Here is a 16119-nt window from a genome sequence, read left to right as displayed (position 1 = left end):
GGAAGAGGACTTTGAATTTAAGATGACCCCCTGATTTCCAACATCAAAGAACTTGGAAAAGACCTAGAATTGGATTCAGGTGAATACATTATTCAGTGGGGTGGAGGTAGGTGGGTAGTGTCCAAGAAGGCGATAAGCAGCACAATTCATGAGCTCCTGCCTTAAAGTTGGACTTCTTATTGGACTGAAATCCCCAAGCAGAAATTACACAAACCCCAACTATGGCAAACCAAAAGAAGCATGAATAGTCCAAATGGTCACCAATCAGCTAAGGGGAAGCAGATGAGAATCTACTCCTTCCTCCCCACCAACAAAGCAAATGGAGCCATGAGTACATCTTTTGCAACCCCTACTAAGAACAGATTTATAGCCCTTGGCATGGAAAACCCTCCCTCACCCTCTAAGGAGCCTGCTGACAGGGTTTCTGCATTATGCCAGTCATCTCCCTCACCATCTAAGAACTGCATCCCAGAAAACCCCTTGGAAGCAGAGAGACAGGAAATCCAAGAGAGCCAGACGCATCACCCGCCACCCTTGTGATCCTGTGAGAATTAGTGTGGAACATTTTTTGATAGCAACTTCATAAATGTTAAGAAGATATGCAATATTATTATCTGTTTAAATTAAGGAGCCATTATTCAGAGATCCTTCCAATTTGGGTATGATCCAGAGAACATTAATTAAGCACAGTTAACATTCATTGGAATAGAAGCTCATAGCTAATTTCAGCGCCTATAAAACCAACATAGGACCAGCAACTGTACAGGACCTTCTTATATTGTGCAGGCTATTATATTATATTGTGCAGGTAATATAAATAACTATTCAAACATGAAAAGATTCCTGGTCATGTTTCATCCAGGCAGTCAGAACAAATGACACTGCCTTATTCTGGCACATCACCACAGATCATCCCAGCTACAGCCTGACATATATGGACAGCTGTATTTCACCAGTGGTCTGGGAAAGGCAATTTAGTGAACTGTACAGAGACAAAGTAGGAGACATCGGATGCCCCCAGCAAAAGACACAGAGGACCTCCCTGCCTGGCCTCCCTGCCAGCAGAGGTGATGGATCTGATTTCTCAGCTAAGACTGGGAAGGATCCTGGTGATGATCTAACCCCCCCCCCCTCCCCTGAGCTAATAAAAAACAACACAGCATAGTAGGCTCCCATTCTGGCCTCTGACAAGCATGGTTGTATCCCCACAGACTGGGGGCTAGCAACCATTATGCCCATCTTCAAAAAAGGTAGGAGGGATGACACAGGAAACTATAGACCAGGCCTGCACAACATAAGGTCCAGGGGCTGGATTTGGCTTGCAGGGACTATTTTCCTGACCCCCAGGTATCCTGCAGCAACACAGGAGCTAGAAACTGCTTTATAGCACCATCCTATGCATGTTTTCTCAGAAATATGTTCCATGGTGTACCCAGTGAGGCTTACTCCCATGTAAGCATGCCTAGGATTTCAGCCTGAAAGCAGCAACTATTTAGGGAGAGGAGAGGACTTGGCATTTGTTTGGGTCTAACATGCACTCCAGGGGTCCCACTGATTGAGCAGGGACAGGACCTATTTTCTGGTCACTATCCTTGGTTAAAACTATGAGTCCATTAATAGGCAGAATAGATCTACAAGTAACTAATAATATTTTAAATTTTAATATACAGTGGTCCCTCGACTTACGAAGTTAATCTGTTCCGAATGCACATTCGTAGGTCGAAAAGTTCGTAAGTCGAAAAGCGGTTTCCCATAGGAATGCATTGGAAACGGATTAATTAATCAAGAGCCCCTGGTGGCGCAGTCTTAAAACTGCCGCCCTGTAACCAGAAGGTTACAAGTTCGATTCTGACCAGGGGCTCAAGGTTGACTCAGCCTTCCATCCTTCCGAGGTCAGTAAAATGAGTACCCAGAATGTTGGGGGCAATATGCTAAATCATTGTAAACCGCTTAGAGAGCTCTGGCTATAGAGCGGTATATAAATGTAAGTGCTATTGCTATTGCTATTGCTAATTCGTTCCGGAGCCTAGGAAAAAGACCCAGACACCCAGTTTTATGTGCAAAACTCTATCAAGTGCACTTTAAAGGCATGCAAAATGCAAACTCTGAAAACTCCTGCGGAGCATTGCTCGCCATGGGGCAACGACCACATTATCAAAATTCGTAAGTCGAGGAAACCGCATCTAAAATTCGTAAGTCGAGGAAACAGCATCTAAAACCGCCAACAGTTTTCCGTTCGGATGTCGAAAAATTCGTAAGCGTGCGGCCACTTTTTCCTTTCGTAAGTCGAAAAATTCGGATGTCGAATAGTTCGAAAGTCGAGGGACCACTGTAATAATGTTCTAAAAATTGACCTCAGCCCCTGCATGCCCAGCTGTGGATGGTTCCGGCCCACCAGGGCATTTGAGTTGTGCAGCCCAGCTATAGACCCATCAGCCTGCTCAGAATTATAAGCAACAAGCTCTACACCAGACACCTACTTTGGAAACTTAGAGACTGGCTAGAACAAGAAAACCTCATGGCAGAGGAGCAGGCCGGATTGAGGGAGGGATGATCCACCACTGACCAGTGTCTAGTACTTCAGCACCTAATTGAGAAACACTCCACTCACACCACACCACAGTCTCCTGTATGCAGCCTTCATAGACCTCAACTCTGCATTTGGCTCCATCTCCCAAGCCAAATTGTGAGGAAAGCTAGAAGCCTGCTATATCGTACTTTCCACTTCCCTGAAAGTCAGATGCAATCTCCAAGGTCAACTGTCAAGCACTGCCCCCACCTGTAAGGGCGTCAAACGAGGCTGCATTCTTGACCTTCTTTTCAACTTCTATATGAACACCATGGTGGGCTACTTAAGTAATCTGGATTTTCACCCCACTCCCCAACCTCCACCGGACTGGCAGAGAAACTCATCTCCCTTCTGCTTTATGCAGATGATGTGGCAATTCTCTCCAGGACCCCCATAGGACTTAGAAATGCTCTTAGAAGGATTCTAGGACATAGAAGAGCCCTTGCACATAACTGTAAGAAGGATCCCCTGGAAATAAACTATCACAAAACCAAAATAATGCCCTTTGCCAAAATAGACGCCTGTCACATAAACAGGAACACAACTGGGCAGGTCTTCTGCTTTAAATATCTGGGGGTGGTCTTTCATGAATCAGGCACTAGGAAGGCCCACAGCAGCTATGCTGCCCAGAGGAGCACTGCAGCCACCCTAAAATTCTTTCAGTCAAAAGGAGGCTACTTAAACTATTTGAGGCCAAGTTGCTGGCACAACTTCTCTACAGAGCTCAGCTGGGCACCTTTTCCAACTTGACCCCCCCCCCCCCCCGGAGCTCATCCTAACCAAATTCCTAAGAGCAGTATTCCAAGTACCCCCCCCCCCCCCGGTGTCCCTAATCCCAGTCTGCATCTGGAGGCAGGCCTGGTGAAAGGGGAGGCCAGAGTATGGCTGTCTATACTCAATTTCTTGCTAAAACTATCCTCTTTTTCAATGGTCCTAGCCCCTCTAATGCTGGCTACCAATCCACATGGAAGTGAACTGTGCTGGCAAACCTATTATCACTCTGGCTCTCTCTGCCCCACCTATTCTCCCTAGGATATGAACAGGTCAGGATACTTCTTAAACAGCATATAATGGACACAGAGTGTCAAACTTACTTAGGCATCACTGAAAGCCCAAGGTACATAGTGACACCCGCTGCATATCTTGTGCAGCAGATAGTCTCTCAAGACCAGACATAGAACTCATCATAACAGTCTCTAAGAAATATTGCACACACATACAACTGCCATTGTCCATTTATCACCACAATACTATCTCAGAAACAAAACAAACTACAACTCAAGGAAAGTGGGTAACCAAGTTCTGCCTCTGTCAATCTGAGATCCAGCAAAGCCAGATAGTTATAACAGCAATAGCACAGCATATTAGTGCTGAGAAAACTACAAAATCAAACCTACCTTCCTTCCTCTCCTGATATATCCTCTTTGAGAGACACTCTGTAAGGCAGCCTCCCAGTCTCTTTGAATACATTTTGAAATTCCCTCCTTTTGTATTCCCCCTCCCTCCCCTTAGACCAGGGTTTCTCAATGTGTGGGTCCCCAGATGTTATTAGACTTCAACTCCCATAATCCCCAGCCCCAGTGGCCTTTGGATGGGAATTATGGGAGTTGAAGTCCAATTACATCTGGGGACCCACACGTTGAGAATCCCTGCCTTAGACAATGAGACACAGTTGCCCATGACAACGCTTGATTTGTATAACAAACTAACCAAGGAAGGAAGGAGATCCAAGCCATTTGGAAGCCAGTGCCAGAAAACCAATTAGCAAAGGAAAAACAGGCCTCCAAAATGGCACTTGAAACATCAAAACATTTCAGTCAAAATGGGGTTGTTTTGTTCCAAGCTCAAAACAGGCCCCCTTATTTAGAGGGCATTTTGTTTCGAGCTCAAAACACTTGAAACGGCCCATTTTGAGTTGAAATGTTCCAGAGTTGAAACATTCTGCACATCCCTACAACTGTCCATTCCATGTCCCCTCCCTCTCCTCCCTGAGAGCTTACATTCCATAACTAATGGAACAAACATTGCACTTGCAATAGAATCCACTAGCTGCCTCCCCCTCCCATTCTCAGAGAACTGGCAAACTTTGGCTTCATTGGCAAACCAGATACACTCTATATAACTTTGCCAGCACATGCTAGCCATAGACTTTAATGGGGTGGGAAAACCTTAATATCTTTTGAACCGCTGCTCCACACTTTATCAAACTGACAAAGGATTGTCTTCCTAGACAAGGCTGAACAGATTACATCAGTCATTTTCATAAAATTTTGAAATACATAATATACCTGGATAAAATTTGGGGAAAGGGCAGAGGTCAAAGTGTCAATTTTCAACATTTAAAAATTGTAGCTGTGGCATTTTTTATCAGATTTCCTTGAAATTAGGCATCAAGTAGATAATGCATATCAAGTTTCAAAGTTTAAATGTCATTTTAAGCATTTTAAGAATTTTGAGTCTTACAGTGACGGAAACCTTTTTGGGGGGTTTTGCTATTCACCTTAACTAAAGAGGCACTCCTGTGCCCCTTTAATATTTTGTATGCTAAAGAGCTAAAAGTCATAGGGTGCGGCCTTTAAGCTATCCCTCAGTAACCAGGCTGTCCACTAACTAATTCCTTTCAAGGTCTGGACAAACCTTATTATGGTTTTGGTTTCTGTACTAACATATTTTCCTTCATGACTGCTGCCTTTTACAATCCTTATCACTCATATCTAGAATTGCAACGACTTAGGCTGGGGAAAATAGGGCCTGTTTCTACCACACTTTTTTTGTATTTCTTCTTCAAGGAACTGTTGGCCAACATAAACCTACTGTAGGGGGTACATCCTTGCTAGTACTTGCAGAGCACCTTGGAAGTTCACCAGAGGAGATCCCAGAATTCTTGACGCAACACAACAATGTACTGCTAGAGTCGATTGTGTATTTGTTCAGTAGTTATGATGTAAACTTGGGAAAACATCTTCTCACTTTCTTTTGACTGCCCAATTCATTAGTGTGATTTGGACAAGCAAAAATTGAAAAAGTAGCCAGTCGAGGATGACTGAGGACCTGCTGCCTTCAGCAGTGAGGGCAACCTTGAAATAACAAGACCATGTGACCATTGCTTAGAGATCAAGTGGTAATGGCTGAGTTTGGCCTGGAAAGAAGAACTTCAGAGGTGGAAAGTATAAACCTGTGCTAGGCAAAGGCTAAGGAATGCTATGAGTAATTCCTTTTATTTTAATAGGACTTAAATGTGCCTGGCTGGACATAGGATAATAGCCCAGATCCATGGCCACTTTGAACTGAGTGGCTTGTGATTCAAAAGGCCAATCAATCAAAGACATTTTCATTGCAAAGTTAGATCTTAGCTGAAAATATACTGGTGTCATTTTATTCATAATCCAGAAGTTACAGGCATGCAAAACTCTGCTCCTATAGGAATGTTCTGGTCAGTTTCCTGTGGAGCAGCTCCCCCCTGCTGAATCCATGATCACTTCTTAAATTGCATTGACATACTGCTGCCTCCATGCTGCCTCTTGTGTGTGTCTATTATCTTGTTGAATCATGCCTGGTATATTCTAAATTTGCTGAGCTGTCATTCTAAATGTCATTTCTCTTCATTCCAGAATGCTTGTATGACAGGATAGCACAAGAAACTGTGGATGAAACTGAAATTGCACAGAGACTCTCCAAAGTCAACAAGTATATTTGTGAAAAAATCATGGATATCAATAAATCATGTAAAAATGAAGAAAGGAGAGAAGCAAAATACAATTTGCAATAAATTTTGAATTTTTAATAAAGTGTTAGTGTTTTACTCTGGTGGTGGTCTCGATTTTCGTGGCGTTCATGCAGATGGGGAAAACTGGCCTTTTGGTATAGATTGAATTATAAAATATTGACTTATTTTTAAACAGTCTGGAGAAACTACTATTTAATCTCATCTGCTTGTTGTGAATTCAAATACAGCAAAATTCCCTGGTTGGCATACAAACTAAATTATTCATGAATAGTCCCATTGAAATAAATGGGACACATTAATCATGACTAACTTGGCCATTAATTTCAGTGGGGCTACTCATGAGTTACTGAGTCTGCATGTCAGCCTCTCAATGGTGATATAGCATGTGATTCCCTGATTGTACCAGGGAAAGTAACATGCTGACTGTGGCTCAATGTTTTGTGAGTCTCAGACCTATATACCTACATTGTCATTCTATTTTAGTTACTGGGATTGCTTTGCAGGCTGCTGTATACAGAAAGGTTCTGTGGAATAAAATTACTTCACACACGTGATTATTTCATTGTACTTTGCAAACATCTTTTATTTTAGTTAACTTTCTTTCTTGAAGTTGTACTTTTCATTCTTAAAATATCTAAATATCTTCATGGTTTCTCATAACATTTTTCTTGAAACAAGCTGTTGACTTTAGAGTAGAACCATTGAAGTCAGTGGCCAGTATCTACTTCGAGCTCCATGTTCAGATCTTTTTCTTTATAAAAAGAAGAGGGGGTGGGGGGAGAAAGCAGCTTTTACCTGCAAAATGCTGTATTTGAGCTGTGGTTCATGTTTAGTATGTATGTTGCAGTTATCCCTGGAGGCCATACAGTCTAATCGTATCTGTATTTCTTTGGAGAAGGAATAATGTAGTATAACAAAAATAAAGATTGTTTTGTACAAGAAAAATGTGTAAGAGAAAAAGTGAAGATTATGTAGTACTGGTGGCTTCCATACTAAAATCATCTATGAAACTATACCGATGTAAGCTTAAGTAATAGGAGCATTGGCTTTCGAGCTAGATTTTCAGAAAATTCAAGGAGCGAGTGCTGATCCTATTTGTCACTGGATCAAGGTAACTTTTAAAAAAGGGTGTGCATGAAGGGATTCAAATGATAATTGTACAGAAGAACATGTTGAGTGTTAGCACTCTAAAACTTTAAGACTGGGTAATTCAAATATTCACTAACCATTTTTCCCTCTCTCTTTTTTTAACCTCCACTCATCTGGTTTTGTACTTCCTCCCAATACCAACATGGTATTTTTATATGCAAGTAGATTGGGCAGAATCCAGACTAAGTTATGACTAAGTTCCATTGAAATGGGGCTTTGCTTCAATTTGTCTCGACTAACTGGTTTCATTCATTGCAATGGGGCTTAGTTACGATCAGCTTAGTCGAGATCCTGCCCATTATTTTTAACTTTTGCTTCAAAACCTAAAACACATTTTGCATTCTGAATGGAACAACTTATTGTCATTCTCCAGTTAGAAAGTTCAGAACATTAAGAGGTAGGGCTGTACATTTTAATATTAATGGGAGATTTGATAGAGCTGATTAACAGAAAGGGAAGCAAATATAAATTAATGAAGACACTACACTTTATTTGTGATTTATAATCTAATACTGTACATTTAATATGCATTTCTTTACTTACTGTATGATTTCTAGCCTGCCATTTCCCATGGATTCAAAGCAGTTTACAGCATACTTTCTATGCATTAATACTCCTGTTCCCAAGGGGCTCAAAATCGTTGTGTGTGTGGTGGTGGTGGTGGTGTTTTTTTTAATGATATGCCGAATAAGGGAGGCCAAATGAAATCAAAATCACGTTGTAAACATAAAAATCAATTTAAAAGGAGGAGGGGGGGTTCAGTCCCAAGGGTAGTGGCAGAATATCTAGCGCTCTGCCCAGGATGCAGGTAGATGAAATACTACTCCAAGAGCAGCAATAGCAACTGTTGGAGAAGGTGCTTCAGGGTGGGCTGAGCTGTGCAGGGGCCAGAGCTCAGTCCTAGGTGTGGTGAATTGTGTTAGAAAATAGGAAGACAGGTATAATAGCTGAAGTTTTTAGTTAAGTAACATTGTTCATTGTGTATTTATGCATATTGCTTTTTATTTGATTTTGGGGAATGGGACCATGGCTGGGGGTTAGAATATCTGCTTTTTGTGTAGAAGGTCCCAGATATAATCCCTGGCATCTCCAGGAAGATTTTCATGCCAGCTTTTAGCTTGCATCTCTTCTGGAATGGAGATGTGTGTTCACATCTCAGCCAAATTTACCCCCAAATCCCTGAGGTAAATCTCAGGGAACCCTTTACACACATTTCAGGTTTTTCAGTGTGTGTTACTGTGTAGCCCGATTTATATCTGGGGTAAAACATTTCACTTTTTGTGTTGGTATTTTGAGGCAACTTCAGATTCGCAGTAAAGCCTCGCAGGAAATCTGCGGTAAGGCCTATTTTCTGGAAAAGCTTCAGGTAGGGCTGGGAAGGATTCCTGCCTGAAACCTGGGAGAGTCACTGTGAGTCAGTAGATAATACTGAGCTAGATGGACCAATGCTCTGCCTTGGTAGAAAGCAGCTTCCTATGTTCCTAAAAAGGAAAAGGAGCAGAAAATTTGTAAGTCAGGGCACTTAGAGAAAGGAAATGAAGGTATATATGGAGATTAAGGGAAAGTAATTAAGAAAAAGTCTCTGCACATGTAAGACTTCCTTTGTCTGATCTGATCTCTTACCACAAATCTGCCCCAATATAATATCCCTCCAATGTTTATATGGAACTCCTGCATGCAGAGGGAGCATATGGATAAAGATTTATTTATTTACTCATATGTAGGTTATGTTCCTTCTATTTAAATGTTTAAAGCTTGAGAGCCTATATAATCCAGCATCCTGTTTCACACAGTGGACCACCAGATGCCTCTAAGAAGCCCACAGGCAAGGGCATGCCCTCTCTCCTGCTGTTGCTCCCTGCAACTGGTATTTAGAGGAATCTTGCCTCTGAGGCTGAACGTGGCCTATAGCCGCCAGATTAGTAGCCATTGATAGACCTGATATGAAGAGGGAGCAAACTTCCTATCATAGGCTTAGCTATTAAAACATTCAAATATCAACACTTGCCTCTCCACAAGCACCATCCATTTCAATAGCTGTTGTGAACAGCTAGTATCTGGGTAGCTGGTCGGTCTGATCAATAGACCTGTATGTGATAGATACATGTACAGTTCTTAGGTGAAAAGGATCTTTTTTTCACCCCAATGGAGGTGGCAGTTCCAGCAAACATCCCTTCATGCATGTAATACTGCTGCCTCTATATAAGAGACAAGAGAAGACTTGGGGGGCAGAGAGTGGAACTTAGGAAGCTGCCATTTACTGAATCAGACCACTGGTCTATCCAGCTCACTGTTGTCTTCACAGACTGGCAGTGGCTTCTCCAAGGTTGCAGGCAGGAATCTCTCTCAGCCTTATCTTGAAGAAGCCAGGGAGGGAATTTAAACCTTCTGCTCTTCCCAGAGTAGCTCCATCCCCGGAGGGACATATCTTACAGTGCTTACGCTTCTAGTCTCCCATTCATATGCAACCAGGGCAGACTCTGCTTAGCTAAGGGGACAAGTCATGCTTACTACCACAAGACCAGCTCCTCCTGCAAGGAATTTTTCAGGGATGCCACAAATACCTGTGATTTGCAATTTCCTTGCAATTTCCCATGAAAGCTTTCTTTAATCTGTAATTATGAAGGCTAGAAAATTGCTTTTAAAAGGAGATATCAGGAAGCCAAATTGTAAGATATCTTTGCATAGTGTTCACCAGTGACACTCTCATGTAGTTAAGAAATATAGAGAGAGAAGAATGGAGATGAATTTCTCTGCACATATCACACTGGAGTAAGGGGCCTAGTCTTCCCCCCCCCTGCCATCTAGTTTTCTTTGTACAGGGATTTGACCCCCCCACCAAATAATAATATGGAAGAGCATTAAATCATACAAACCCCATGAAACACTTCATAAAGTGGGGGAGGGATGCGGGCAAGACAGCAGTAAACCTACCTTCCCCCACATGATCCATGCGCTGTGCACATGATCACTGCTGCAGTGAGCGGTGTGGCATTCTGGAGGTGGAGGAACAGCAGCCCGATCTCCAGAAATCCCACAATGCACCATGCTACAAGTGCAGGGCATTGGGGATTTCCCCACAAGCCAGGAGCTCTAGGTGTCCAATGCTCTGCTCACACTGCAGGCAGAGGACACAGCCCAGGATCCCAGGTAGAAAGGGGAAACCTCGGGCTTCCTGGCATGACAGCACCAGGATCAGGCTCAATTCCAGCCTTCCACACAAGCAGTCCTACCCGGGTAGGACTGTACAAACCCAGGTAGGGATGCAAGTGTGAACAGTCTATGTTTAGCACACATGCAGTAGTACTTCCTGTCTAAAAACCTTCATTTGAGGGGGCCTGTCCCCCAGTCCTCTTCAAAAGAACTCATGAACACATACTCAAACACGTAGATGCATACAGATCTCTTAACATAGAAACAACAATGTCAGAAAAGGGCTGCAGCTGAAGTATGCAGCTCAGATCCAGCTTTACTGCCTCATCTGGTTTTGGTTTTTTATTTATTTTGTTTGTTTGTTTTGAAAAATTAGTCTTAGACATTGCTATCTATAGGAAACTGTCAGTTTTTCTATGGTACATGCAGTTGCTTCCAGTTAGCCAAAATGTTTGAGTGAAAGTGCAGTATTTCTTCAGAAGACTTGTGCAATTTGATAATTTATTATTATTGTTTTTTAAAACACACCTGTAGGCAAAGATAAAACATTCTAAAGGTCTTGGGCTAAGTTCCCAATAGAGTTAAAATTAATGAATTCTTTTACTGAGATACTGAAAGGATAAGCAGAATACACTTTTGTACCTGGTACTTAAGAACCTTGCCCACCCTACTTTTATGCTTTCTCTCAGAGGTAATTGGTAGAAGCAGTAATTTTGGGTGTGTTTGGTGGGATGTTGTGTTGACTGTATTCTCTTATTCTTGACTACATAGTCTTAGCTTGAAATAGTTCTAGAAAGTTCCATAGTACTTCTGCTGGCTACACGTTTTCCACAGAATAGGTACAGAGGATTATGGTGCTGCTCTAGTAGCAGGACACCTGTCTGGGGTGAGGTCCACATAGGCTCTGTGCACGTTGTATTTATTTCTCTGCTTCTTTGTTTCCTGTTTCAGCACAGATACACTGATCCAGGGATATGGGAAGGGAAACTCCTTTGCAGATGCACCTGTTGTCTTTTGTGGCAAAACCTAGGGGTTTTTGAACACTATGAATGCTGCCATCCATCATAAAGCCGTATAGGTAGAGTGTAGTAGCGTTTCATTTAAAAAATACTTTGTTTTCATATCTTATGAAAGGCCATTTTAAATAGCTTTTAGACAAATGGCTAAAATTTGGGTGTTATACAATTTACATCCTGGTTCTCATTCTATTCCTCACCCCACTGCGTGCTAATTCCTAGAAAATCAAAGCAAGTCAGGTGCTGTTTAAGCATGTTGCAGAAGAATGGGAACTCTGTTCACTGAGAGGGGGTTTCTGCTGCAGAACAGCTGCTGCCATTCTGGTGCCAACAGCCAACTTACCCGCTGGAGAAAGCTTTCTGTCAACTAGATGGCGCAATCTGGTTCATTTTGAAATGTATGTTTGTTCTGGCAAGTGATGGCTGACAGTCTGGCTGTTTGACTTCACAGCTGGCATTTACTGTTAAAAATCAAATGAAGTTTTGTCCAGATTGAAGTTGGGGCATTTTCAAGGTTATACACTTATTGTATTGAATTTTCGATACAGAATTCTCTTTTTGGACTCAGTTTTTCCTACTAATGAACCATGTTTCAAGAACTTTAAAACTGTAGCATTTAACATATGTTCATGAATGATGAAGTCTACAAAGAAACTATTGTCATTTAATTGGTCAGTATCTCTTTTTTTTCCAGGTGGAAGATCACTCTGACCCTTATTATTACAGCCAAGTACTATGGTTAGAAGTAGAAAAGTTAGAATGTCAGTTTTGCATTTTGATGATGATTTTCTAAGAGCTGCTATGACTACTTCTAACATGGTAACAGCTGTGCTATTGTAATGCTTGTCCTGCCATTTTGCTTCAGTACTAGGAATAAAAGTTCAGTGCTGCTACATTAAGAAGCCACCATTATACACCTTCATAGAAAAGAAGCAATTTCAATAAAATTTTCATCATGTTCTTAGAGTAAGTACAAAGGGTCTTACAATACTGTTTACCTTGTCCATTTATGCCACAATTCAATGAGGTCCTTGTTCCCTTTTTTAAGAATGGGAAAACAGTGTTTGGAGATGGGTAAGTATATTGTCCATATCAATCCATCCCTTGGTAACTTCATCAGCTGCTGTTTTTTGTTTATTTGTTTGTTTGTTTAAATCATGTACCATATATCTACTGATGACACTTGGCTCTACCTCTTTACCGTAGGACTTTCTACATCCAGTCCCTCATCTCCAGCTTCCTGACACTTCTGCTTGGATGTTGCATTGTTGTGTCAAAGCCAACATGTCTAAGACCAAATCTCACATTTCCTCCTAAACCTTTATCTCCTTATACTTCCTCCTTACCCACTGACAATGTCAGCATCCACTCTGTTGAACAGACATGGAAACTTGGCTTTATCTTCAACTTCTCTCTTTATTCTCGATATCTGATCTGTCACCAAATCATGCTGCTTCTTCATCTACAACAGTGCAAAAATCCAATGCCTTTTCTCTGCCTCCTTGGCAGAAACTCTTGCTCATGCCCTCATCGTCTCTCACCTTGACTGTTGCAACTGATTCCTCAGTGGCCTTCCATTGGCTCACATCATTTCCCTCACCTTCATCCAGCATGCTGCAGCCCTTTACATAACTCCACCCTTTATTTCTTACTGCCCTTTGTGCCTGAAACTACGTCACAGAACAACTGCATGATGATTTCTCTCTTACTTCAAATCCCTCCTTAAAACCCATCTTTTCTGGGAAGCCTTGGGCACAATCTTCTAGTCCTCCTTCCTTAATGAAAAGTACTTGTAAGTGAAATAACAGCATATGCTTTCCATTTATCCCTGCCTCCACTTTCCCTCCTTCCTCTTTCTCCCTTGTGCCAATCACTATAATGTAAAGCCCTCAGGATCTCTCTTCTCATTCTTTGTAAAGCATCAAGTATCTGGATGACATTAAATAAATATGTAGTAAACCCGATAGACTACAGTAGGACTAAGTATACAAGCATAGGATTGCACTGTAAGCATGAGATGATTGAAAAGACTAGAAAGATCTCTTTGCTATGTTTTTACTGTACTGCTTTTGGGAACAAAATAATAGTTGCAATGTGTTTGAGGGCAAAGAAACCAGAATAAAGTTATCTTAAGAACATGGCTGAAGGCACAGAATAGTATATTCCGACCCGTGTTAATTATCATGAGGACAGAACCAGAAGGAGATGCAATTAACTTGAAATAAGACCTTGGCTGCCATACAGCTCAGCAGCCCAAGGATCCAAGAGCAGGACACACACACAGCTTCTGATCCACTGAACAGCCCATGTTAGCTGTTTGCAGATGTGGGGCTGTTCTGTGCCTCCTAACCAGAGTGTAATCACTGTTGTGCTGCTGCCGCCACTGGAAATAGTGGCAGTAGCAGTGCAGCAGTGATTACGGACTCATGGAGGAAAAGAACAGCCCCATATTTGCAAGTAGTGAGCACAGTCTGTTCGATGGCTCGGAAGTGGCATCTGCATTCTGCTCTTGGATCCGTGGGCTGATGAGCAGTATGGTAGCCGCTAAGTATATTCCATGTGCTCACACATCAAGTCTCCCATTCATATGCTTGAGTGAATAATACTCTGTCAAGCACCACATCCTTTCTCTGTCTTGTCATATAGTTTAAAGCAGGTCTTGTGAACATAGCCAAATAGTTGGATGTAAATAAGAGTTCAAGTTCACTTTCCAGATTGTTTGATAAGTGCTGAGTTGATTTTCCAAATTAATATGTGAGCTGTTCTCCTCATATTACATATTTTCCAGGACATTAGTGGTGCTTGCTTTCTCTCTTTTCCCCAGAAGGCAGGGGAGCATTGTTATTACAAAAATGATCTTGTCCCTTGTAATTAAACATTGTTGCTATAATTTGTAATATTTATGACCTGATCTATGATAAAGTGCTTCTGGGACAGATTGGGATGGGGTAAAGTCGGAAGGGAGGAAGCAAGAGCTAGAAAAAGGCTTTATTTTCCATTTATTATTTTATAAAATGAAAGAATATTCAAAGGGAGATGAATGCCTTTCTTATTTATGTCAGTTATCAACTCTGTTTTAGAAAACCAAAAATAATCTAGTATTCCCCTTTCCTACCAAAAGGACTCTTTTTATATTAGTCTGATAAAATTTAGCCCAAAGATGTCTAGATAAATGGATGCTGGAATGCAAGTAATCTGAAAGATTGTTTTACCTAGAAAGACTGGTGCTTTGTATAGTAAAAATGAACTTGTGTCTCCTGGGTTGTATTTGAGTAAGTATTGTGCTTAACTAGCCACAGATATGGATGAAAGTAGAGGAGACCTCAAAGTTGTACAAAAGATGGTTTTTTGCCCAACACATTTTGAATCTTGCAACACTTTTCTCAGGGGTGACTGGTTCCGAATATTTTGAAATTGTGTGGAGATCGTTTCAGTTTCTCTTTGAAAAAACAAAACCGGAATTACTTCTGAAGGAGCATCATAGGACTCAAAATGGGTTGGGCATTAACTTATCTTCTGTGTATGTCTTGAGATTGCCCACCCTACTGTTCCTGCCCACAGTCTTCTTGTCTCGTCTAAGCAAAAGCTTAGCCACAGGTACAGCCTCCTGAAAAAAATAGCTTTGATTTATAATGCTGATAGTGTCTGGTGAATTTTTGGCATACAATATTATGTGATGGCTTTTCCATCATGGAGATTAATAGTCAAAATTGACTTAATATTTAATGGTTGTAGTTTAGTTTTAGTTATAAGAATTAGTAACTATGAGTAACATTGCCTCATAATGGCTTTTCCTCATAAACAATGATGATTATATACCTTTGTTATTAGAAGCCGTTCAGTGCAATTGATAAATACTACTTTGTAAGGGATAGTATTCCTCATGCTTAAATATGGAAGTAGGCAGCTTACAGTCTGTGAACCACACGATTCCTGGTGCCTATTCATGCAGCCCACATTTACACAATAGAATGCCACCTTTCTTACTTTTAAAGAGCCCTCTTCAGGGGTTATTTTTAAAAGCATGAGCTGTACTTGTGTATCGCATCAAGAGAGTATGCCCACACTGATATGCTCAGAAGCTCCACCCTCCTGTTGTCCATGTTTACAACATGTGTCCAGAGAGACCAACACAGTAAACATGGACAGATTCTGCACATTATCAGATTGTGAGATGGAAATAATGGTGGGCAGTGGGTGGTGTGAGCAGTAGGTGGGTGGGTCTTCTGAGCGCATAAGCTTGGGGGCAGGGCTTGTGGATGTTCTCTCAGGCCACTGTGTTTCTCCATTTTTTAATGTCTCAAGGGTTCTAGTTTGAGTTCATATGCAAAGGACTTCTGGAGAAGTGTGTAAATAAGCAACAAGACACCCCCCTCACCCACAAACAAACATCTCTTGCAGCATGGGAATTACTTTTCTTTGGTCACTGGGAAATCAATAAAAGGTTTCACTTCCTTTTTAGAAACTATACAGCAACACTGAGAGATATATGAATTTGTTAGCCC

At 41.5% G+C, this 16119-nt stretch overlaps 2 protein-coding genes across 4 annotated transcripts in view; both read left to right on the top strand.

Moving 5' to 3' along the window:
• The window catches only part of BEND5 (BEN domain containing 5), a 70176-nt gene extending 63805 nt beyond the window's left edge, over window positions 1–6371 (top strand). For both annotated transcript variants that reach the window (XM_053245328.1, XM_053245330.1), the window contains one exon: window positions 6181–6371. In XM_053245328.1, the coding sequence (XP_053101303.1) occupies window positions 6181–6338 (158 nt within the window). In that variant the 3' untranslated portion in view covers window positions 6339–6371. The remainder of the gene's footprint in view (window positions 1–6180) is intronic.
• The window catches only part of AGBL4 (AGBL carboxypeptidase 4), a 1553201-nt gene that overhangs the window by 974328 nt on the left and 562754 nt on the right, over window positions 1–16119 (top strand). The window lies entirely within an intron of this gene.

Source organism: Hemicordylus capensis, chromosome 4 (assembly GCF_027244095.1).
Source record: "Hemicordylus capensis ecotype Gifberg chromosome 4, rHemCap1.1.pri, whole genome shotgun sequence".
In the NCBI taxonomy this organism is placed as follows: domain Eukaryota; kingdom Metazoa; phylum Chordata; class Lepidosauria; order Squamata; family Cordylidae; genus Hemicordylus; species Hemicordylus capensis.
This window is presented reverse-complemented; position numbering and strand designations above follow the sequence as displayed.